This window comes from Perissodus microlepis, chromosome 5 (genome assembly GCF_051167445.1).
Source record: "Perissodus microlepis isolate ML-2025 ecotype Zambia chromosome 5, ASM5116744v1, whole genome shotgun sequence".
Classification (NCBI taxonomy): domain Eukaryota; kingdom Metazoa; phylum Chordata; class Actinopteri; order Cichliformes; family Cichlidae; genus Perissodus; species Perissodus microlepis.
The window spans coordinates 18,749,491-18,774,716 of record NC_140465.1 but is presented as its reverse complement, the minus strand read 5'-3'; the positions used below and the strand labels follow the sequence as shown (position 1 = coordinate 18,774,716).

General features: G+C 41.5%; 2 protein-coding genes across 5 annotated transcripts; one reads left to right on the top strand and one right to left on the bottom strand.

Annotated features, from left to right (window-relative positions):
- The first annotated feature begins 73 nt into the window (after positions 1–73).
- On the top strand, positions 74–5,099 carry prkar2ab (protein kinase, cAMP-dependent, regulatory, type II, alpha, B). Its single transcript, XM_084928498.1, has 11 exons — positions 74–1,538; positions 1,644–1,931; positions 2,049–2,084; positions 2,158–2,297; positions 2,719–2,825; positions 3,506–3,659; positions 3,760–3,861; positions 3,957–4,031; positions 4,133–4,198; positions 4,323–4,461; positions 4,902–5,099. The coding sequence occupies exons 2-11, from the start codon at positions 1,664–1,666 to the stop codon at positions 5,024–5,026; spliced, it is 1,212 nt and encodes a 403-aa protein (XP_084784624.1). The 5' UTR covers positions 74–1,538; positions 1,644–1,663; the 3' UTR covers positions 5,027–5,099.
- Positions 5,100–6,263: 1,164 nt separating this feature from the next.
- On the bottom strand, positions 6,264–23,639 carry LOC146387132 (msx2-interacting protein). Of its 4 annotated transcripts, none has more exons than XM_084928494.1 (15): positions 23,367–23,639; positions 21,986–22,300; positions 19,215–19,691; positions 18,905–19,059; positions 18,133–18,333; positions 17,838–17,989; positions 17,624–17,749; positions 17,396–17,509; positions 17,193–17,306; positions 16,998–17,098; positions 9,577–16,783; positions 9,177–9,242; positions 8,880–9,074; positions 8,641–8,799; positions 6,264–7,332 (listed from the first exon to the last, which is right to left on the bottom strand). In XM_084928494.1, exons 1-15 carry the CDS (start codon positions 23,447–23,449, stop codon positions 7,201–7,203), a joined length of 9,597 nt encoding a protein of 3,198 aa, XP_084784620.1. In that variant the 5' UTR covers positions 23,450–23,639; the 3' UTR covers positions 6,264–7,200. The 4 variants fall into 4 exon arrangements, with proteins under 4 accessions (XP_084784620.1, XP_084784621.1, XP_084784622.1 ...); XM_084928495.1 differs by having other exon boundaries at positions 19,215–19,688; XM_084928496.1 differs by lacking the exons at positions 21,986–22,300; positions 23,367–23,639 and adding an exon at positions 20,380–21,985.
- Between the last annotated feature and the right edge of the window lie 1,587 nt (positions 23,640–25,226).

Below are 25,226 nucleotides of genomic sequence, written 5' to 3'. Positions count from 1 at the left end.
ACTGTAGTTGGAGATGATGGAAAAGCCCCAACTGCTCTCCTCCTGTCTGCATGTCCTTATTCAGGCTGGCAGCATATCATCAATTTCAAATAATCCTAAATAAGCAGTTTTGATATTTTGGATTTTTGGGTTTTTGAGTTTTCGAGACAAAGGAAACCATACTGGGATGGGGCAACTTTTATGTCCTTAAAATACATAAATGCATACAAATCATTTTTTGTCTCATTTATACCTAAAAGTTGTCTTTTTCTTAGAAGAGATAATGATACAATAAATAGTTGTGTGCATTAACATTTAAACACAAGGACGGGGGCAGAAGAGTTCGAGCAGCCTTAGCAGAATAACTAAAGGCAGGTTTAGGGTCACCTGATGGAGCCAGAAGTGTGACAAAGAGAAGTTTAAGCTTAATCTCAAAAGCAGGGAGACTCCAGTGTATGAAAAAGTGTTTGCCTGCTTTTCATAATTTTGCTTTAACAAACATGGTGCTGCTTCAACTACAACAAAAGCAAAGCACAAATATAAATTACTTATAATCATTGAAACAAATTGGAGGTTTTTCTTTGCAGTACCTGCTGCTTTACGTGTAAGATTCACCGTCTGAAATCATATCAGCTTTGACTTTTGCGACATGCACACCCACAATCACAGTCGTCAACTTAAAGTGTATTTCTTCCTGGAGTAGAAACTCCTTGAGCCAGAAATGGCTGCACAAAGTGCCAGATCGAAATTTAAACAATGATTTCCCTTAATCGTCTTCAGCAGCTGCAGAGTCCCTTTAAGAGGTTGGAATAAAAATAAAAACCTCAGGCAGTTTTTCCCAAAAATAAACTCAGTGTAACTCTAAATTCGAGTTTCCCTTCTTCCTTCATCCATTTAAGTTATGCATGCAAAAAGTTCCCCTTTGTTTGAGTTATATTACCAAAACCATTTTGTACCATAACAGGGTTTTATGTTTGTACCGTGATACAAAATGAGGACAGGAAGAGGAAGATCATAAGATCATCAGAAGATCAGAATCATGTATCTTGTAGAATACAATAGTCAGTGTTGTAAAAGGAGGACAGGAGCAGAAGATCACAAGATCCTCAGAAGATCAGATATCAACCTCCACCCCCCCACAAACACCCCAGCCCCATCACCCGGGGAGCAGAGGAGCACAAAAGGCTAATCAGTGTGTGTGAGGACACTTGCATTGAAGTTATTTTGTACTGTGATAGTTACTTTTTATTTTCCAGCGAAGTACTGCGTTTTTCATAACTGTGCTATATATTTATGAATATAAATGAAGACATTTGGACGTGAACACCAGCCTGACTTCCAGGATAAACGGTTAAAATCACTCTGTATGTGTTGTTTCTTTGCCAGATCATCGTGCTCTGAGGCTTGATCCAGTGGACAGTCTTTAATTACATGTGATGTGAAAAGACCTGGTCAATACTTTCCGACAGGCTGTGCTAAATAAAAGAATCAATACAGGGCAGACTGGGAGAGGAGGAGGAGGAGTCACTATGCTCCAGTGATGATGCTTCAGACAGAAAGTGTGTTTATCACATGCTGATTGCTGCATTTTGTTATTCCTGCCATCGTAAACTGAGGTTAATGGAAAAGAAGCTCTTATAGACTTTTTTTTCCCTCCATTAAAGCTCCTGACCTTTGAACCTGAATGATGAGCACTGTAGAGATACCAGCTGGTTTGAAAGAGCTGCTGCAGGGATACACGGTGGAAGTGCTTCGTCGCAGGCCTCCCAACTTGGCCGAGTTTGCCGTGCAGCATTTCACACGTATTCTGGAGAGCCAAAGAAATGACCAGCAAGCCAAGAAACCCAACACTGAGTCTGTGCAGAAAGAAGTCACTTTTGAATCAGACACAGATGAACCCAACAAACATGAGGAAGAGGAGGAGGAGGAGGAGGAGGAACCGGTCCCCATTAGTGAGTATCTCACTATTAACACTGTTACGAGCACTTCTGGAGCTGTTACAGTGAAGTGTGCTAAGCCCTGGCTTTAAAAACACTCAGTGTAACGCTCTGACCTCTCTCTCTCTGCAGAGCGCCCCTCTGGAAAAACCAATCGCAGAACTGCAGGTCAGTAAGTGGAACAGCGTGAGTCAATGTGGCTACATGACTCCACTTTGTTCATTTGTTTGTCTCGCTGCAGTTTGTGCAGAGGCGTACAACCCAGATGATGATGAGGACGATGACACAGAGCCACGGGTTGTGAATCCCAAAACAGACGAGCAGCGTCGCCGGCTTCAGGACGCATGCAGAGACATTTTACTGTTCAAGACATTAGAGCAGGTATAGCAGCTTAAATCAGGTTTTAAAAGAAGATGTGGTTCCCCTTGTGATGATCACAGACAGAGACCTGCAGGAACAATGTCCAAGACCAGAAAGTGCTGCAGACCACAGCACTCAGGTTTTAAATGTCATGTTACTGGCTTACTGTAGGTGACAAAGGGACTTTATTTTATTTTTTTTAAATGCAAAAGTCTGCTTCATTTTTCAGTTCTTTCAAATCAAGTTTGGCTTTTGCTCTCTATCATTTTGGCTTCACATCCTACACTGTGCCTGTTCTTTACCATCCTCTCTCAACTGTTCTTATATTTAAGCTTAAGCTCCACTTTTATATATGTTATATCAGCTTCAAATGCCTTTTTAAATATGCATTCTTAGAATTTGTTTCATAAAAAGAAACCTGTCTCGCTATGTTTTCCTCCAGGAGCAGTTCTCTGAGGTTTTAGACGCCATGTTTGAAGTGTTGGTCAAACCTCAGGATCACATCATAGACCAAGGAGAGGATGGGGACAATTTCTACGTCATAGAGAAGTGAGCGAGGTTTACCTTCTTTTCAATATTTAAACTAAACCTGCTCAAATCAATTTAATTTAGGTTATAATGCCAAGTCACAAGACAGAACTTTATTTTATAAGGTAAAGAACTTACAATATTACAGACAAAATCCCAACCATCAAGCACTTGGCAACAGTGGGAAGAAAAAACTCAGTTTTAACAGGAAGAAACCTCTGGCAGAACCAGGCTCAGGGACAGGCAGCCATCTACTTTAACCAGTTGGGGTTGAGGGGAGGAAGAGAGGATAAAAGACACTGTGGAAGAGAGCCACAGATTAGTAGTAATTAGATTAATCCTGAATCCAAACTGGGAGCTGGTTCCACAGAAGAGGGGTGCGAAAGCTGAAGCCTCTGCCTCCCATTCGTCTTTTAAATATCATAGGAACCACAAGTAAGTCAACAGTCTGAGAGTGAAGCACTTGAATGATGTGATACGGTACTATGAGGTCTTTAAGATAAGATAGGGCCTGATTATTCAACATGTATGCTATGCCTTCTAATGATAGTACCTAATGTATAATATATGCATAATGTAAACAGAATTGGTCCTAGTACAGAACCTTGTGGAACTCCATAATTAACTAGTATGTAAAGAGGACTTGCAATTCACATCTGCTCCCTCTCTTTCTCTCTCTCTCTCTATCCAATCACTTCCAGAGGTGTCTACGATATTTTTGTACAGAAGGACGATGTGAGCATTTGTGTTGGAAAGTATGACAACAAGGGCAGTTTTGGAGAGCTGGCTCTCATGTACAACACGCCTCGAGCCGCCACAATCGTGGCGACACAGGACGGAGCCCTGTGGGGCCTGGTGAGTCTGACAGAAGAAGATGACCTTCATCCTCCGTAGCATTGTGCTGTATGTGACAGAGTGCGTGAAACAGGTTGTTCTTTGGTTGCTTCCCTTTCAGGATCGAGCCACATTTCACAGACTGATTGTGAAAAATAATGCAAAGAAGAGAAGGATGTATGAGGCCTTCATTGAATGCGTTCCTCTTCTGAAGTCTCTTGAGGTTTGCCGACACACACACGGCATTTAAAAAAGACAACAGGATATAAGAACATAGCCACCTTTTATTCGACGTTTATTTCACCTGCTTCGTTTTAGGTTTCTGAGAGAATGAAGATTGTTGATGTTCTGGGAGCTCGAGCATTCAAAGATGGAGACCGCATAATTACACAGGTATAAGCCTGCTTTATCTTGGTTTGTTTTAAGATTCAAGTTTATATATTAAGAACACTTTGGTTAAACTTAGTCTTTTCTGCTGCTTTTTCTTTTTGCAGGGTGACAAAGCTGAGTGTTTCTACATTGTGGAAACAGGAGAAGTGAAGATTATGATAAAAAGCAAAGTAAGCGCACTACTATTGCCAAACCTCTTAATTAACCATTTTATCAATTAATTTTTTTAATAATGTTTAAGTTTTACTGTATGTCTCAGATGTATGAAATGACTGACAAGTTTCTTTATTGCAGACAAAGGCGGGCCAGCAGGATAACGCAGAAGTGGAGGTGGCTCGCTGCTCCAGAGGGCAGTACTTTGGGGAGCTGGCGCTGGTCACCAACAAACCTCGTGCAGCAACAGTTTACGCTGTGGGAGAAACCAAATGTTTAGGTACATTAAATGCCCACAGATGTTGGTAATGTTAATTGAGTTTAGCAGGCATTTATTTATGCACAGCTCTCTTAAGGTCCCATCACAGCAACTTTACAATACTTTGGTATACAGACGAGTTCATGGTCAACTGAATGACTGCAAGGTGCTCAGGCCCTGTGGCTGAAAAACAAGCCCTTCCACCACCATGCTTGATAGTTGATATGAGGCGCTTGCGCTGATATGGTGTGCTTAGCAGCACCTGGTTGCTATATACTTACTACTCCATGCCTGTGGAAACAGTGAGTTTTCAGTGTGTGACGGTTTGAGATCTGTGAAAACGTACTTTTTCCAAACATGACTGTGGGAAGAATGATGCAGCAGCCTGACACACATGTACCATGTAAAACGCAAAAATGTCTGTGACATGAATCAAAATGTGTTTTTTTTTTTTCTTCCAGTAATTGACATCCAGGCTTTTGAGCGTTTGCTGGGTCCCTGCATTGACATCATGAAGAGAAACATCTCCCAGTATGAAGACCAGCTGGTGGCGCTGTTTGGCTCCAGTGATGATTTGAAACAATAGTACACATTTAAAGTTGCCAGTGTTTTATAAATCAAAAATAGAACCAGTGCATGTGATACTTTTATCCTCGAGGTAAATACGGCTGCCTCAATTTGAAGTCATGTTTTGTTTTTTAATGTGTTCAAGTTTAAGATTCACCATTTTTCATGTGTGATGATGTCAATACTTGTCCAAACAAAATTTGATGGATAAAATAAGTCAAGATTCAGTCAACTGACTCACGAACAACCCATCAGACTGCAGCCTGGCTGGTGCATCATCTCTGTGTTGGTCTGATTGACATGACCATACAGGACACGTCCCAGTAAGGAAACGCATGTAAATAAGTACCTGAAGGTAAACTCACTGCTTTCTGAACCACTCTTGATGTTATTAGTAACACTGTATTTGCTATGCCACAATATAATATTAAAAAGATGAGCAAACATCTTCACTTTGTTTTAACTAAAGTTATTTTCAGCATATAATCAGATTAACAGGTGGAAAAAGTTGCTGTACAGTTTTTGAGGGATTTTCCCACCTTTGTTGGATTGAACAGTAAATATTAGAAAAATAGGGAGAGATAGCGGGGGATGATGTGAAATCAAATTTAAATTATTTGATTAAACGATAATTCTTATTTTTCTTTGCCTTCAGACAATTATTCCGATTGATACAGGCCAAAAAAATAATTCTAATTAAAACAAAACAAAACTGAACCTTTATTTAATTCTTCATATACCCCAAACTTGCATTCAAGATTTCAGCTCCTGCAGGGCAGTTAGATTTTCATTTAGTGAGCTCTTCTTTTCCTTTTGTATTTTCTGTGTAATGGACTCATTGTTCAATTGAATTTTTCATCTTTCTGAGCCTTCTTTGCACTGCTATGTGATATATTCAATTTACTAAGCTGTGTGATGTTCTGCGTGTCATTTAGCTCATATACCTGTTTCTGCACAGGAATGCATCTTCCAACTCAACACTGACAAATGAAGTGTTAAAATGGAGTTGTGCAAGCAGCCAAAAAACACAGGAAATACAATTTCAGTCTCAGAGTTGTGATTAAAACCTCAAATTTACTCATCCGATTTCTAAAGTTTTAGGTTGTTTTTATGTCATGAAGTACAAATGAACCCAAAAAAACAAACTCTTGAGGTCTTCAGTATTAGAAGAAAGTGAAACACTTCAACCAAACTGAACCTCTTCAAGGCAGTGCATGGGGGGGGGGGGGGGGGGGGGAAGATACACATCTTAGATATCCATGTTTCCTGGAGTTTATTTGAGTTACAAAATATGAAGTGCCATTAGCAGACTCCACTCACAAGAGCTTGCCAACCTTCTTCTGTTACAAGTATTTACACCCAAAAATTAAGAATCTGTCCATCTACATTTCCACACTCTGTGTTCTGGTACGTCCCAGAGTACCAGTCTCTCTGTTAAGCTGTCCATGTTGGGTCCGTGTTTTTTTTTTTTTTAAATTCCTTTTAAATATTTAAAATATTTACAAAGTCCCATGTTCAAAAACTCCCAAATCAAACTGTAGCTTGTTCAATGCAAAGGCAGGTGACAGAGGGGTAAACTGCTTCAGTAGTGTGAGAACATGAGCAGAGCTGGTGGAGTTAAACGAAAAGTCTTCTACAGGGTTAATCCTCCTTCCTCTAAAGAAAAGGCCTGGGCGAGGAAGTCTGTACAGAATTATTTAAAATTACATGCTGAAATGTCTGATCTGGTGCTGAGGTACCTCAAAGATCCTAATTTCTGAACCAATGATTAACAATCAATCAGGACAGATGAAAGAAACAGGCCCCTCAGAGAGTCGTTCATCAACCATCCTGACTTTTTTTTTTCTTCCTTCCTTCCTTCTTCAGAGCATCTCCGAATATTAAAATAAAACTCCAATAAATAGAAATACAGCAGAGAAATGGTCAAGTAAGACTCATTCTGGTTTGATCCATCCCTGAGTTCTTTTGAGAAGGACAAATATACCAGACAGGAGTGACGAGAGGGGGGAAAACATAAAAACAAAAGAAGAAGAAAAAAAAAAAAAAAAGACTGATGGGGAAAGAAAAAACAAAAATGTGTTGATAGGACTTATCCTACACATTCCCACTGTGTCCAGGGAAAAAAAAGAAAAAATATTCCTCTGGCTTCCTGAGGCTCATCAACGAGAAGATCCATCCTCCCAGCAGTGGACGTCACACAGAGGTGATGACTATCATGAGATGTGGCGAGATGCTTGAAATCCTGTTGAGAAGGTCGGGGGCGAGCTGGGATAAGTGGCTCTCTGAAAACTCGCACGGAGGGAAAATCTGAAGCACATAGGCGGGCTGGGAAGTACAGAGACACATATCAGTTACATGGAAATACTGAGATGGGCATGACTTTTTAATATTCAAAAGTGTCATTCAGTAACAAAGAAGTCAAAAAGTTTTTAATTTTTTCTATCTCAAAGAGTGAGTGTGGGACTCAGTCCCCAGGTAGGCCACAAAAGTTTATTTTTTAAAATTAAATTTGTTTACAAAAATTATTCAGTCTTGTAAGGATTTCAAGATCTATTTATATCTATTTTTAAACAATAGATTGTTTAACAGACGCTGTCATATTTGATCAAAGAACAAAGAGATCCACAGGATACAATTCTTAGAGAATGAGTAAAGTCATTTAAAACTTTAATAGAAAAAAATCTATTGGACATTTCAGCAAAATTTTGTACAAAAAATAAATAAATAAATAAAATAAAAATAATAAAATAATAAAAAGCCAATGATTAAAAAAAAAAAAAAAAAACTGCTACAGGGTGTCAGACTTGTGAAGTGTGTGCTAGAGATGCTGCTTTATTGAAATGAAAAGAAAACCTGTGCACTTCAACTCCTTCGGGTACAATATGAAAACGGGTAATATGCAAACGGCACCAGGTAAAGACAGTATGGCACAGTTCATGTGATCAGTCATTCACATGAACTGTGTGGGGCAGTTTCTGTCTGACCAGGATCCCTACAATAAATATGTTTCACAGCCTGTGAAAGTCCCATGTGAGTTATGCATATACACAAATGCACTTCCAAAGAAGCCTAAACCCTTTACTATATGGTAAGGACTCCAACAAGTACTTTGGCCAAGTAAAATGTATGCCATCAATGCTGTAGAACCAGTTCTGTGTTTAAAATGAAGCCATCAAATGGTATTGAAGATCAGAAGATTATAAGCATCAAAACCTGTTTGTTTTCTCTGTGCTGCATACTCCAGGAAAAAAAATTAGGGAAGATCAAACCAATGGCCTGATATGCAGCTGAGAAGCCCCTTCTGTGTGTTTAATACACTTAAACCAGCCTTTAAACTGTTGTATAAGCCAGCGTGAAATGTATGGTTTTCAGGGTTTTTATCGGTTTTCAGCGTTATTTTGTTATCGTTTTTATCGTTAACTCTGTTTTCCTGGGTCTTTTCATGTGTGTTATGAATAAATCTTTTTTTCGGTACCGGTACTAGTTTTATTTTGTTGTATTTATCTGCGACACCTTAAAGGCCGGTCTGTGAAAATATTGTCGGGCATAAACCGGTCCGTGGCGCAAAAAAGGTTGGAGACCGCTGGTATAAGCCACATCAGACAGACAATTAATAAAACAGTGATGACTCACCTGATTGGAACCTGGGTTGGGGATGTTGATAATACCAGCAGCCAACTTTGTCTGCAAGTAATTGATGAACGCTGCCTTAAGAGCTTGGGTCTGGTTCAGGACATCATCTTGATCTCGTCCACAAGGCAGAGCAAGGAGGAGACAATAGTCGGTGTCTCCCTGTGGAGAGCAAAAGGTTCATGTTATCAGCAGACAGAAACTTGCTTAAAACAGGGAAGTAAAGCAAAAAACGCACGTACAGTCATTCTTCTGGCTACACTCTCCAGTTGTGAAGCCTCCAGTCTCATCCTCTGGACAATCCTAAGCAGTGCACCTCCTTCTTGTAGGGGCAGTGATCGATGAGCCAAAGCTTTGTTGCCACAGACGAAATGCAGCTGGACTGCAGCTGTGTCGTTTTTAAGTGCAAGCAACCCTTGCCACACAATAGGGTATTTCTATTTAAATGAGGCAAAAACAAAAATAACAAATGAATGAGACGAGGCTAGCTCTTGCTCAGACCAACCACCTTGTTTAACCTGTGGGGAGATTTGCCTTACCGTGAGTAACTGCACCATATTAACAGGCTGTGTCATCTTGCCATCTTTTGCCTGGTGGTCCGCACCCTACAAATTCAAGAAAACACAGTTAAGAACAACAGTACAATCCTGAAACTAATCTTCGCTTTAAAAATGTTTTCGTTTAAGGTTCAGTTTTCTTTCCTTTAGTTATTTTAATTCATAATTATTCTGAAACCTGCAGTTCATGACAATGTTAAACTGCTTTCTTATATTAAATGACAGGTTCTCCATGTAATCCACAGCCATTATGAGGCACTTGCTGTCATTAAGCTGTGCTTTTATTGTATAAACCAACTGCTAGTTATACACGTCCTTTGTACCAACACAGATCTGTCAATACTGATTATGTTGACTGGCATTTTAAACATCACGCACTCACCGCAGCAGGTGTGACATTCATTGGCGGCTGGGTAAGTCCAACAGCAGACGCTTCTGGCATTTGAGAATGGATTCCTCTCGGGTTTGAGTACATCCCCGGGTAGTCTGTGAATGAACCACTAGGTCCAGGTGGCATCAGCTGAACCCTGTGGGGAGATGCCATTGCTTGTCCGGATTGTCTGATTCCCATCATTCCATCCTTAGGAAGTGGAGAGTGGGGCCTCTTTGCCTCTAAAGACTTTGTTATATCCTTATCGGACACACCTTTAGACAAAGCATGTGCTCTTGGAGATAGAGAGGTCTCCTGAATGTGTCCAGAATGAGAGTCTGCGGTTGAACGATCCCCCTGTTGATGCAAAAGAACACGCATGTCTCTCTGTGCTATGTATGTTTTGTCCAAATGGCCACTACTCCGCAAACTCCCACGAGGATCGGGCTGCAGAGTGTCCAGCTTCAGCTGTGCAGGAGATGGTCTGCCTGTCTGGTGGAAGTGTCTTAATTCTTCCTGTTCCCCCTCATGACTCCTCGAAGAACCTGGGTTTACTTTGAGAACCTTGTCTCTGCCAACAGCCTGAGGTGAGGTAGGCCGTGGCTGCATGGCACTAGACCAAGAGGAGCTGAGCGACTCACTGTGCATGCCGTAGCTCATCACAGAAAGAGGTGGAGTATTGACTCTGACATCTCCCTGGACCAGATGCCCCACTTGAATTGACTGAGTAACACAATGTGGAGACATTCGTCCCAAGCCTCCAGGCACACTATGAGGTGGCATGATAACTGACTGCTCGGGATGATGCACGCCAGCAATAAACTGTTGCATGGCAGGATGGCTAGTGGATAACATAACTGGAATACCCTTGGGTGATGAGGAACCAATGGGTGAAGACACAAATGGAGAGTGTGGGTGCCCTGACTTACGTGGGGACCGTGGTTCTTGCTTGACCCCACCGAGATGTGAAGGAGTTCTATCACTAAAACCTACGTGGTTTCCAGGTGGAGAGGGTAAATGGGGGCTTATTGCAGGGCTTACGGCAGAGGTCCAAGGCGGTTTGGTTCCATCTGTACCATGAGGGTCAGCACTATCCATTTTCTTTGGATGTTTTAAAGGCATGTAATCTTGATGGTAACCTATTACCTGCTGGTTGCTTGGTGGCAGACGCTTCACTACTCCTTGAGGTCCAGATTGGTAAGCGGAATCCATCTTTTCCAAACCAGTGTTTTCTTGTTTGATTGAAGACAATCCTGACTGGTGTTTACTGGGATGCCCATGATCCATCTGTGATGAAGGCCCTTTTTGAAGCCCTGGCTGGGAATACAAATCCTGCTTGGGTATGGATACCAGTTGCTGAGATTCCATCTCACTTGGTGTTGCTGATGGGATCTGACTTATCTTTGCACTAATTCGCTGGGGTCCCTCTGTTTTTTGACCAGAATGGCTCAATACCACCACTCCTTCAGATGTATTTACTCTCAGACCTGGGCAAGATCCAGTGCTAAGAGTGGGGCTCTCAATAATGAAGCGTGTGGCACTTCCTCCTTCATCACCAGCAGGCAGCACAGGATATGACCCAGCATCATCTTTGCTGGGCCTATAAGTTGGTTTGGCTATAGGAATGTCAACAATGTTCATGTTCACCTTGTCCTCAGGCTCAGAAGGATTGCAAATACGGCTGATAACAGATGTGGCAGTGGATGCAATAACAGAGATCACAGACTTTGTCTCAGGAGTCGTTTGTGGAGGTCTAACAATAGGTGGAGCAGAATGCACTGATATTTTACTATCAGACAGTGATGACTTATTTGACACAATGGCTGTGAGCTGAGAATTACTTTCAGATAGGTTCTGATCTCGAAGGTTTGGCAGATTACTTGAAACAGAACTGCTGCCTGTCTGTGAACTAGTTGTATGTTTCTTTAAAATCTGTCTCAAGTCACTTGTGCCATGATCAATATCCTTGTTTTCAGACTCTGATGGTAAAGGCTGGTTTTCCTTGGTTGGTAATGGCATGATTGGTAAGGAAGAGGCACTGGTATCTTTAGAATGATGGCGCCAGTCTGGTGGAGAAACAGGATTTCTGCTTGTTTGAGGGGGTCTGACATTTGGGTTGTTAGCTCGTGGTGACAGAGAAGGGGAGTTGCATTCAGATGGCAAGTGCTGTGGCTTTGTGCATATTGGACTCTTGGATTGCGGGTAAACAGACTTGAAATGGTGGATGTGTTCTTCTGAAGATGACTCTGTCTCTGCGTTTACATCTGTAGCTTTGACTGCTGAGGTTTCAGGCTCTGTCTTCCAAGTAGCAGGAGTAATAACTGCAGTAGTTGCTGCAGCAGCAGGTGTCTCAGAAACAACCTTTGCATCAGAAGCTGTACTATCTGCTAATGGGGTTGCCGGTTCCTCAGTTAACAAATGTCCATCTTTCAAATCCTTTCTTAATTGTTTCTGGCCTTTAAAACGTTTAGGTGTTCTAGGTCTTCCCTTGGGGCCCTTTTTGGGTGTGTTTGGGAAAGTGGGTTCCTCCTGGACAGAAGATGTATTTGTTTCATCTTCCTTAATGTGCTGAACCAAGTCTTGAATCTCAGGTTCTGAGACTACATCTAGATTTGCTGGAGGTGCCTGGGTTATTGAATCAATAGCAGCCATCAGTTCTGACTCACTGGCAGGATTAGATGTTTTTTCTTCCTCTGGGTCACTTTTTACATCTGTATGAGGGACAGGCGGTGTTGGTTCTGTTGGAAAGGTTGGATCTGTTAGTTTAGCAATGTTCTCCACAGCTTGCTCCAGTTCCAGCTCCTGTGAAATTACATTTTTTGATGCTCCCAGGAGCTCCTTTTGGTCTGAAGCTGCATTTTCATTGTCTTCATTGCTGGAGCCTCCTTTATTAGCATTTGTGCACTTTAAAACCTGTTCACTGTGGTCACCATGTCTAAGCCTTTTTGACGAGTCTTCTGGAGTCCCAGGCTCTTCTTCTCCTAACTGAAGAAGGTCTTTCACCTCTGTTGCATGCAGTCTGATTTTGAGGTTCTTGAGGACTGGTGACTTGGAATTCCCTGCTTTTCCTCTAAGAGTTTTCTCTTTTTCTGACATGGTTTTCTCTTCCAGGTTGGAGGCATCTGTCTCTTTTCCATTTGATTTGTCATCGTATACCTTTTCATGGAGAACATCTTTGCCTTTGGCCAATTCTATGCCTTGTTTGACCATCTCCTCTTTCTTTTCATCAATTTTCAGTGATGGATCTTCTTTACCTGTAACTGATGACTCTTGCAAAGGCGAGGTATCTTCATACGTGAAATCATTTTCCTGACCATTATCATCAGCTGCCTCAGTTTTGTCCCCCTTCCTTGTTGATCCAGATCCTAATGATGTGGGCATCTGATTTGATGAACCCTTTGTGTCATACGGTGGCGTTCTCCCTTTTGACATTCTTGGAATACGTTCACCACTTTCTGATTCATTTGAATCCGTGTCTTTACCATCCAGTTTAGATTTTTCTACTTTAGCAGTTGCAGTATCATCACCTTGCCTGCGATTCTTGGGAGGGCGACCACGTTTATTTGCGTGTGTTGGAGTTGGTGGATCTGGTTCAGTATTTTGTTGTATGGCATCTTTGTCTGTACCACGTTTTCGGGCAGAGCGTGGCGACTCTGCAACATCCTTTCCGGAACGAACTGGTGTATCATCTTCAACTGGGGTGGCATAGACTGATTTAACATTTCTTCGTCTTGCTCTGCTTACTGGTATGCTGTGCTCAGAGGTATCGGGATCTGATCCATGGATTGGAGATTTGCCTGTGGACCTTGACTCACCTCTCGGGGATGAGCCACGTTTCAGCTTCTCTCTGTCAATGCGCTCACTCTTGCGTGTTGCTTGTTTCTCAGTACCTGGTGCAGACGCTACAGGAACAGAAGCAACTTGTGCAAGAGACTTATACTTCTTATTTTTTATTTCTTTTGTTTTATTTTCTTTCTGAGATAAGACTGGTTCATCATTTCTTTCACTGTCAACTGGTACCTGTACTTTACCAGCTTGAGATTTTATGTCACCTTCATTCTCTGATCCTAATTTACAAGTGGATGGAGTCTCTTTCTTGAATACTTCCAACTGCTCAACAAGACTAGGCTGTACTGGACTACTGGCTACAGGTACTTCTGGTTGTGTTGCCTCAGGATCCAGCTCTGGTTCAGAATTGCTAACAAGCTCATTGTGAGACTCGTGGCAAAGTTCTGTGAATGTAGGTTTTACATCCTCAATAACAATATCCAGCTTTGCCTCAGACGGAGAATGTCTCTCTCTATTCGCTGAATAGTTGGATTCAGATGCTGTAATGGGTACAGGCAGAGAATCTGACGTCTCAATTGGTGGGTGCTGCATGGAAACAACATGTTCCTGATCCGTTTCTTGTTCCTTTTTGACAGACACAGGGAGACATGGATCATGGGGTGGGTTTAGTAAAACACATATGTCATCAGGTGGAGGAACGTCTTTGATCACAGTTTGAGTGACAGAAGCTGGTTCGAGTTTGGGTTCAGGAACTACATTTTCAGCAGGGGTAATTGGTTTAATTTCTGCCTCTGTGGTAGTTTCTGTTGTTTCAGGTGACTGCAGAGGTTGTTGCTCTTGAACAGGAGCTTTTTCTACTTTGTTTTCATTTGTGGGCATAGTGTCTTCTTTTGCCTCCTGTAGCTGCTGAGTTTTATTTTTCTGTTGCTGTAGTCGTGTTAGTTCCAAAAAACGACTATGGAAAAGGACAACAGGCCCTGAGTCAAGTTCACCATCTCCTGCTGCTTGCTGACTGTTTTGCTCAGGTTCCTCATGCTTGCGTTCCAGGTGCTGAAGTCGTCTCGAGTCCAGCTCAAAGACAGCGCTGTGAAGGAATCGGGAGGCAAATAGCTCCCTGCGTTCTTGTTCCTCTGGCTTAGGTTCCTCTTTCCTGTCATCAAGTTTATCTTCCGATCCAATTCGAGTCTTTTTCTTTTTCATATACCAGGAAGGTGTTGGTCTTGGTGCTGCTTCCACCTTTTCAGTGTCTTTTCTGTTACGCAAGTTTACAAAATGAGAATCGTAGTCTAAAAATGACCAGTTATCTTCTCTGGAAGATGACAGAGATTTTGCACGCTCAAGCAGAGCCTTTGTGTCAGGTGTGATAGTCTGGTCAAGTGCAAAGGAGTAGAATTTATTCTTCTCAAGCTGTGCTTGTTTAGGGTCTGAAAATCTGTCAGCTCTTGGTCTTTCAGAAAAAGGCATGGATGTGGAGGGCACAGGAGAGTGGGGTTTGGGCTCTCTGTCCTCTTCGGAGTCGGATCGTACTTCCCCAGGCTCCAAGTCATGACAAATAGCGTACTCCAAACGTTTGCGATTGTGAATGTTTTTATTTATATTTCGAGAAAAGTTCAGGTCAGGTAACAAGCCTTGTTTAATTCTGCTTTCCCATCTCTTTTGCTTCTCGTCCTCCACAATGGGTAAAGGAGTGCCTGTCTTGGTAACTTGTGTGTTATGTGTCCTTTTGACTAATAACTCCAGATCTGAGTGAGATTTTTCATCATTTCGGCTCAACTCTTTCTGAGAAGGATCCGCAAAGTCCTCATCTGGACGATTCGAGAAATGTCCTGGAGGGGAGCTGGTGTTCCAGTCGAGATCTTCACTTTTTTGTTTAAAGCTCCTGTACACACGCTCTCTCTTTATCCCCGACTCGGAGTCAATCTGGTCTGGTTTCTTTAATTTGTGGGACGGAAAATTATCTGTGACATCCTCAGGGGGTTTACCAACTTCATGCACGAGGCTCCGATGCTCTAAGTCCTCTGTTTCAGTTCCTTGGGGACTAGCTGGTTTGTCAGTTTTCTCAGACTCGCGCTGTTGCTGCTGCTGATGCAAACGCCTGTTTTGCTCCATCTGTTTGCGATAACTTTGAGAGGTATCAATGTCAATGTGGTCTTCTTTATTCTTGGCACTTTTGTTAATTTCAGAATTTTGACCAATTTTTACAGAAGTATGGTGGTCTGGTTCTCTTGTACTGTTTTGGTCTGCAATACCCTCTTGTGAAAATCGTCTGGAGGAAGGGTGCCCTAGATGTTGTTTGGACTCCAGTGGGTCCAAAGATCCCTCTGATTTCTCTCTTTGTACTTTAAGGTCCTCTTGACCATCTTTTGGAGTTCCACTTTTTTCATTTTTGGGTCTTGAATCTTTCCTCTGGGAATCTTTGTGTTTGTCTGTATCTATTTCTTTCAAATATGTTGTACCTGCACCAAAGTCAGAAGACTGATTACCATCCTCCTCCTCATGCCTGCTTCTCTTCTGACGAGCAGTCCTTCCTGCTCCAGAGTCACCAAACCGCCTTTTTCTTGCAGCACGGCGATCCAAATCTACTGCAGAATCTTTTCCATCAGTTTCAGACTTAACATGTTTCTTGAGTCGATTCCTTCCATCCAAGTCTGAACCATCACTTTTACTCATGTCAGATCGTTCACTTTTTGCTAACAGAGTACTAGTAAGAAGGTCGCCATCCCCTTTACATTTCTGTTTTTCATGGACATCCTGGTCTGATCCTCTTCCCCTTCCAGACCCTCCATCAAAACCAGTCTCAGGCTCTGTTTCAGGTAGTGGATTTGATGGGGATTGCCCCTTTGCTTTTCTTGATTTGATCTTTTCAGCTTTGTCGCCTTTCTCTTTCCGTTTTGCACGTTTGGGTTTCTCAGTTCCAGATAAACGATCTGACTGACTGCTCTTCTCGCTCTTGGAGGGATGTTCTAGCAGGGTCTTTTCAGATTTATCAAAATGTGGTGGAGACACTGAACTCACACTGTCACTTCGTTCAGACGACTGGCTGTAAACTCGTCGTTCTGAGTCTCTAGGAACCCGCTCAGATGCTGAAGGTGATACTGTTGGACTAATAGGTCGCCTTGGATGGGAAGGGCTCCACCTGCTGCGATCAGCTTCAAAACGTTCTCGCTCCCTTTCTCGTTCCCTTTGAATATATGTGTACTTCCGGATGTCTTGCTCAAAGGGGTCTCTGTAATCCCTGTAGTCTCTAGGGTCTTCATGATAGCGTGGGTCAAAATGATCCCCTTGATAATGTTCAAGTTCAGGAAACCGGTCTCTGCTGCGGGCAGCATACTCTCTTCGAGTGTCCTCTGTATAGAGGCCAGGGGTTCGTATATTCTCATAGTAAGCCCTTTCTGCTGCAAATTCATGATACGGAGCTCTGCGATCCTCTCTGTAGAGTTAAGGAGAGAACACAAAGTGTAAAGTAATGACTCTAAATAATTTGTAATTGAAATATTGTCACTAATGGAAGAGAGATTCAAAATATCACCACTTTCACTAGCAGCAAACATTTTCTATCTGCTTAATTAAAAAAAAAGGCAAGGCAAATAAAGTCATTAAACAGAAACAACAACTGTATTCAGATAACAATACTGGTCGTTTACCGTCGTTCAGGAGGGATTTCATAGAAGTCTCTAATGTCTTGACCGGATGCCTGCATGGATCGGTAGAAAGCCATCTGACTCTCTTGACTTGCAAAATCCACCTATCATAAGTGAATAAAACACAAAAAGATTTAAAAAGGGGGCAAAAAACATTAGGATTACATTTTATTAGTTAAACCTTCACTTGATTTTTACCTTTATTTTATTGCCACCAATCTTCCAACCTTTGGTCTCTCTTACAGCTGTCTGAGCAAAGTCGGTGTTGTTGTACAAGATGAGAGCCATCCCCTTCAATCTATCAAACACCACCTGCAAAAAAGAAAAAATTAAAATCAGATTTATGGGAGTACTAAAATCAAAAGTATCAAATCTTAAGGAAGAGAAAAACATCACCTTACCTTAACTACATGTCCGTAGCGGCAGAAATGCCGCGTGAGGTATTGCTCTGTAATATTGGCTGATAACCCATCAAGCCAAACACATGTTGTAGGCATACTCTTTCCAAAACCGAGCTGCAAGGAAACAAGACACAAATATAGATATTATAAACACTCTAATCTATAATTTTGAAAATATACACATACACAGATGAGAAATGGTAAGATTGCTTAGTGTACAAACACTACCTTTAGTCTGTTGGCTCCCAGATACTCTCCATCCATCTTCTTTATAGCCTTGCAAACACTGGCAATATCAGAATACTGGACAAAGGCATACTGGGGAACTCCGTTTACTTTCTTGATGTCAATGTCCTTGAGACAAAAAAGAGAGCAAATACAAAATGTTAAATGTAAAATATACAAATTTACGTGTGTAATTCAAAGTCAGATGGATGCTTACCACAATTTCACCAAAGCGTTGGAAAATGTCAAGAAGCTGTTGGTAACTGGTGGTCTTCTCCAGGTTCCCTATAAACAGTGTCCTTGTGGCCTTTGGATGGAATTCATCTATTCGCCCATCCAAAGGCCTGAACTCATTTTCACTTTCTGTTTCTGGAGGAAGAAACGGATTTATCATTAATATTACTCACATGCTATTTGAATTTTGGTTCAAGCCTGTGGAGGGAATTACTGTGTCTGCAAATCTGCCATATTTATCAGAAATACAAATTTCTGTGACTTTTGTTGCAACCTACCTGGTCCATTCCAGGCAGTGACTTCAATAAGCATGCCGAAAAACAGCTTTCCTTTGGAGACACTAAGGGCTTTTTCTTGATCCTCTTGCTGTCTGAAGAATACCAACCCATAGCGGTCTTCTGATGTTCCATGGATCTGAACTGAAGTCACTTTCCCATGTTTCTTGAATTCATGGAAAAGTCCATCTTTCAAACTCGTGTCTGCATTGGAAAACAGAATTACTACAACACTACTAAAAACAACAGAATTCCCAACAACCTAAAGAAGAAATGACTCCCACTTTAATCTGTTGACAGGAAGAGGCTTTCATCTGGCTCAAATTGTTTTTATTTCACAGCTTAGTTTGGTTTGCATACCACGAGCATGCTAAATGTGTAATTAAAAATACAATTATAAAATATCTGTATGTGTGGCTTCAGCTTGCAGTAAATGAAACAATAACTAATAAAGTGATCAATCTCTGTCACCACAAATCTATACAATGCCCTGCAGCAAACAGTAAAGGAAATAGTAATTTTATTTCATTAAACAACCACTCTTTACCATCAGAAACTCCCTTTTACAAGAGCCCAAAATTAAAGTTTTTAAACATAGCTACATTTAACTACCTGCAAATTTGATGAGACTCATGTTTCAGATCATGTTGCCTGTAGGAAATGTACTTTCTAATGCCATTGAGGCAATAACAAATTCAAGGATATGGCAAGGTTATTGAGCAAAGAAAAGACTTAACTTGGTCCACTGAGAGGTAGACTAACATTAAAAACTCACCTGTTGAGCGTACTGGTAGATTTTGCACTTTAATGCCAAAGCTCCTACGGGGCTCTTCAGAGTCAAGCGCCATAGAGGACTGAGGTGGTGCGTGTGTAGCTGATGACTGAACAGAACGAGCCTGCGATCCATCACTTGAGCTGCTGTTTGAATCACTGTCAATGAAAGGGGAAAACGATTAGACACTTCTGTTTACACAAGTCTGAGTAAACGGATTATTTACAAATTGTCCAGCAATAATCCCAATGCTTTGTCCATGGACAAATATTCATCCATCATTTGTAGATTAAAAAAAGAAAAAAATTCCCACCTGCCACTGCCTGTGCTGCTTGTGCTGCTGACTGAATCAGAGCTTGAAGATCTGCTGTGAGATCGAGACCTCGGGCCTCTCCCAGGGGACAAAGGTGCTTTTTTAGGGGAATGAGGAGTTTTGAGGGGTTGCCCCGTGGTCCGCTGAGGGGAGGGATGCCTTGACTGTGAGGAGTGAGACGATCGACTCCGACGGTGATGGTAAGTCCGATCGACACGCCGTCCTCTGTCATCCCGGTACAGGTCACGTCGTGAAGAGTTAGTAAGAGTAAAAGGGTCTCGGATTCTAGAGTCAAAGTGTGGGTCTGACGCCTCAAAGCTTCCCCCAACAGAACTGCTGCCTGGGCCAGCAGCAGTAAACACAGAGCGATCGCGGTAATAATCGGCGTTGTAGTGACGCTGTCTGTCAAAAGTACCACTGCGGTCATGATGTCCATATGGGCTGTGATCATATGCACGTTCACGGCTTTCTGAGCTACTGTAAATTAAGAACAGGACAGACATGAAAATAAAAAGTATTAATCAGACTCTTAACAAAAAAAAGAAAATAAGTATTTCACTTAAAAATGCACTACAGCAATAAATGGCCCAAATACTGGCACTGTCTGTAAAAACTCTGAACAAAAAAAACAAACAAACAGATTACATTTGTCACGCTTCTCCAAATCTAATAACCTATACATCTATGATGTAAATTCACAAACAGTCACAGGAAAACAAGCTGCCCACAAACTTTCAGAACTTTATTTCAGATTTAAGCTATGTTGCTCTTAGTCTCCAATTGTTTTTACCGGCACAGCAATAAACACTGAGGTTTCAGAGGTTGACTGTTCATGAATTATTATGAATATGGGGAGAAAATACAAATCTACATAAAACATTTCTCCCAAATATTCAAGTGGACATTTGTTCTAATGATCTATGTGGTATGGAGAAATGCCATGCAGGGTTTGGATCAGTGCATGAACTGGAAATAACGAGTCATAAAACTCAAAAAAAACAACAAAAAAAACCAAAGCAGATACATACATTTAATAAAATTTACTTTTTTTCCTTTTGTAGCTTTTAAGTAATGAATTTCCCTAAAAGCAGTGCAAAACTATGATTAAACAAAGCACGAAGGAAGATTAGGAAAGAAAGTATGCAGAGGGCAGAGAAATACCAACCTTTTAGAAAAGAAGTTACCGAAACTAATCCAAATAAAATCTAGGTGGTCAGAATGTGAGAGACCTAGGCAAAAACGCTTCACGTATTCTCGCATTGCATGTTATGTTCATGTACTGAGCACCAGGGCAGTAGATTGTTGACGTATAATCCACAGTTAGGCTTATTTAATTCTCTTCACTGGATGGAAAAAGGAAGAAAAAAAATATACAGAAATGGACCTTTATGAGTATTGCAACATGTAGAAAAAAAAATCATAGGAACATAAAACCTCAATAAATAAATATGGAATAAAATCTTTTTTTAAAAAGATGATGGGCTTCAGGGTAATCGGCAGATTCCAGGTTGACTACTCAGTAAGTTGGAGCCTGAGAGAAAAAAATACATCCAATGGGATCGGTCTCGTTTCGCTGTAATTTTTTAAAAGTTTTATAGTGGCAGGGGAAAAAAAAATATTCCATGGGTTAATGTTAAGTTATTTAACATCATGCAGGTTAGTAGACTCCAGACAAGTATCAGAGTAAATAATATCCTCCTGGACTGGTGGGCCGGATACAACTCCATAATCAGTGGGTGTCATCTTTGTTTAGTGTCATGTTACTTAAAAAATGTCTTCAGCTTCCTCTAAGATACTCGGAGTGCTTTTTCCTGATTGAGGTCTCAAACTGCTACATCCATACTTGAGTAATCCAAATGAATGGCAGCTACACCTATCCACATCAGTACATCCAGCACAGGGTATCATATTGCGTACATCCAGGGGGTTACATCCCAACTATCCACTCTTCATGTCTTCATGGCAAAAGCAAGAATAGCTCCACAAATGTTGTTGGTGGCCAGGTGGTTGGATCCTCTGTGTTCTTGTGAAATCTTCTCGGTGCAGCGTCCATATGCGGAACAAAACCTGTTTTTGATTAAGTTAATCTCATCCTAACATGACAATGATACCTTGGAACTACACCAGTCTTTCTTCTAATGTGTGATGACTGTAAGGTTTCTTCTATCCACTCGGTCAAAAGTTAAATCCAGAACAGGCTGTATCCACAAGTGCAAAGCGCAAAAAAAGAAAAAGGAAAAGTAATGAACAGTCCAGCAATTAGTCGTTGCCTTGAGAAAAAAAAATGATATCCCACGATGGAAGATTTCTTCAAGTGAGTGTATACCTATATAGATACTTCCAAAAAACGTGTATCCATCATAACAGTGATGTACTTCCAGCTTCACGTGATTCCAGATATTTTTTTTAAATTAAAGATAGATTCCATGTTGATTATAAAAAATATCCGCAAGCTCCCCAAGGTAGACTCCCACAAAATGTAATAAATCCACAACTCACCAGGATATTCCACACAGATGTAATATCCACATCAGATGTCAAACTCTCAATATATAGTTACCTTACCAAATGATAATGTGTAGTTAATTTACTTAGATCCAATGGGCAAGGCAAGTCAAATAGGATGAAAAGTGGAACGATCCCTAGATTACCTTTGTGTAACCCCTTGAGGCATCAATCCCTTACGGATACCCCCCACTATGTGTTTAGGTTTAACACCTGTGTGATACCTAGATTTCCCTGGATTCGAAGGGGACGCCGTGTCCACTTACCCATCTATTCTCCGTTCATAACGTCCCTCTCTGGAGTGAAGGGACACAGGTGGCCCAAACACTGGACCAACCGTTCCCCTAGAGAATCCTGTAACATCTCGACTGCTCGAGGGAGAGCTGTCTTCCAGGCCCCGAACAGCACTTGGGACTGACCCGGGTTCATTGTAGTCAGTCCGAAGGTCTCTGTCCCCCATCTTGTTGACAGCATTGTGAGCCTTCTGTGCACTTTTGATATCCACAAAATCCACAAAGGCTGCAACACCCCCCTCTGAACCGCGCTTTCGCAGAACTTTAACACTCTCCACACGGCCATACCTGAAATGGAGACAAAGAGGAAATTACATATACACCGGCCAAGAATATAGAATGTGCCAGTTTTTAATCAGCAAGCTTGCAAATGGCACTGACTTTGAAGGCAGGACTTTATGATAACGAACCAGAGACCACAAATCAGAGGTGAACTCTCTGAACTTAAAAGTGCTAGCAATTGATTATACTGGATGATCACATTTGGGAATACTTGGATAAAGAGGAAGTTCTAAGCAGTATTGATGACATTTCTATAGGACGTAGGATATGTAAAAAACCGCACCATGTTTAAACAGCAGACCACTACCAGGGGTGTGCAGCAATAAATCCCATTAGCAGGAATGTTTGTTTTCCAACTACTTAAGTAGTGTTTACGCCGCGTAGCAAGAGATTAGACACCTAGTGTTAGCTACAAAGCTGCAAATAACTCTTATGAACCCCGGAAGGCAGTTTGTGGTGTTGGTTTGTTTTACATTTAAGCACTAAAGGGTAGCAAAACCTGATTTGCAATTTCACAAATGAACCCCAACAACACTGACTAACTTAGCTTAGTTTAAGCAGCTACACTTATGGGACCGGGCGTGAGGCAGCTCTCGTAAATTTCCTTCGATTAGCAATCGGTATATAATACTCTGACGACCAGATAAACAACAGAGTGTGGGGTTTTTCCAGTGGCTAAACTAACCGAATGCATTTAATGCTACTCTGTGGTTAACGATAGCTGCCGTTAGGCTTGTACACATCGTGAAAACGTCTCGACTTCCCACAAAATGGTTGGTTGGGTGGAAGCTTGGTGGCTAGCGAATCCAGCTAATTGCTCCTTGGCGTTCACAAAAGTTCGAGGAATGTTATAAATCGTTCACCTTGAGGCCCGAGCGGCTCTGCTTCACATATAGGACTTCAATTTCCATCACCACGCTGCCAATAATGTGCATTCAGCACACGAGAAATAGCAATACTAGTAAAACGTAAAATGCTAACATTAGCTGTGTTAGCATTGATAGCAGCCGCCTACCCTTCGTAATGTTAGTGAGACAGCTAGCGCGCGCTGTTTGGAAAACACGTAACCTACCGTTTAAAATGCTCCACGATTTTCTCCTCTCGAACGTGTTCGGGTAAATTTCCCACCCAGAGGTGTCTGGTTTCCCGAACCATCTTGCGCTACTCTTTCCCCCTCCACACACATATGATCTCGCACGTTTCTAATCCCTGCCGGTCGGAGGTCCGCCTGAACAAAATGAACGACCCGGGCCCGATGGCCCTGCTAACCGTTTAGCTTTAGCTGCTGCGTCCTCGATCTGTCTTGCGTGGACGCGCATCAACCTCGCTCTGGATGATTTTGGTTGCGAGACGCGCGTCCCCGCGATCCCTGTGAAGCAGACGGCAGGCAGCGGGCGATTTTCTCCCAGGGGGATCAGGCCGTGGAAAAGATTAATTAAAACAGCGAAAAGTAGAATTTTTATTCACTTTAACGCGTTTATTTAAAAATTTGTAACAGTTGTTGACTTGTTGAATTAAAGTTAAACGAATTCTGTAATAACTACTATGTGAAATAGAAAGTCACCAGTTTCATTCTTTGCAGCGCTCTATCGCTCTGCCAAACCGACAGATAAAGGCAGTGAAAAAATACAGTCTGCTTTACAATGCAACGCCTTGTGAGTCCCATGCAGTCAGTGTTTTTCAGTTATTATTGGAATGTTTAGTGAAAACAAGGGCAACGCTAAAAATAAATGAATCTATTATATCTTATCGTAATCAAACTACTGTTTTGACCGTAAAAGGCCCAGAGGGTGCCAACAGAGGAAGTACTGCATGAGGAAGTCAGGACTGGCAGAGGAATATGCGAGGATGGTCCTGGACATGTATGAAGACAGCGGGACAGTGTGCTGTAGGAGTGACAGATGGGTTCAAAGTGGGGGTGGGATTACATCAGGGGTCTGCTCTTCTGGTTTGCTGTGGTAATGGAGAGGTTTGGTAGGAGTCTCAGTGGACTATGATGTTTGCAGACAACATTGTGATCCGTAGTGAGAGCAGGTAGCAGGCGGCAGAGAGCCTGGAGAGGTGGAGGTATGCTCTGGTGTCAAACAGATTGCAATCCCCTAGCTCATCTCTGTCCAAAAGTGGACTAAAAGGACTTAACATCCAGCCTTTTTATGGGAAAAATGATACAGAATGTTAAAACGGAGTTAAATGGTTAATCATCCTTAATTCTAATCAAATTCTAATCAAGAATAAATCTAATCTATATGATGAGTAAGAAAATGTAGTTTGAGTAATGACATGATTTTGATGCCTGACTATTTCACCTAGATTCTGGGAGCATTGTTATGTCTGTGCATGTCCTTGTCTCTCTCTCTCTGTGAATGAGAGCACTATGTAAACAGTGTGTAAAAGTCCTCATCGTGCATGATTCTGATTAAAATAAATTATATTAAGTATGCTGTGATTGACAAACACATTCATAAAGATAAAAAGTATATTCACATGTGATGTGATTTTTAACTTTGCCTTAAATTATCTGGGTGAAAAGTCCGAAAGAGAGAGAGAAACAACAGCATGGGACTCACGGAGCAAGCCTTCTGGAAGGAGGTACTCACGATAAACTCTAAGTAGTCACTGCACATTGCTGATCCATGTCCACATTAAGTGGAATATCCCCCTAAAGTGCAAAGTGCAACAGCTAAAATACCTCTAATTTACCTCTTTCATGTCATGTCTGTCTATTCCTCCACGTACCTGTACCACTGTTAAAGCTGCTATTCTTTATTTATGATAGTAGAACATATTCTTTTTATTCTTTTGTTGTATGACTGTAGTATGACTGTTTATTTGTCTGTATAAGCCAAGTTCAGCTGTACTTCAAATTTCATTTGATTCAAATGAATTGGAAGACTTTGTATGGAGGACTGCTTCCTTATTGAATTATATCGAC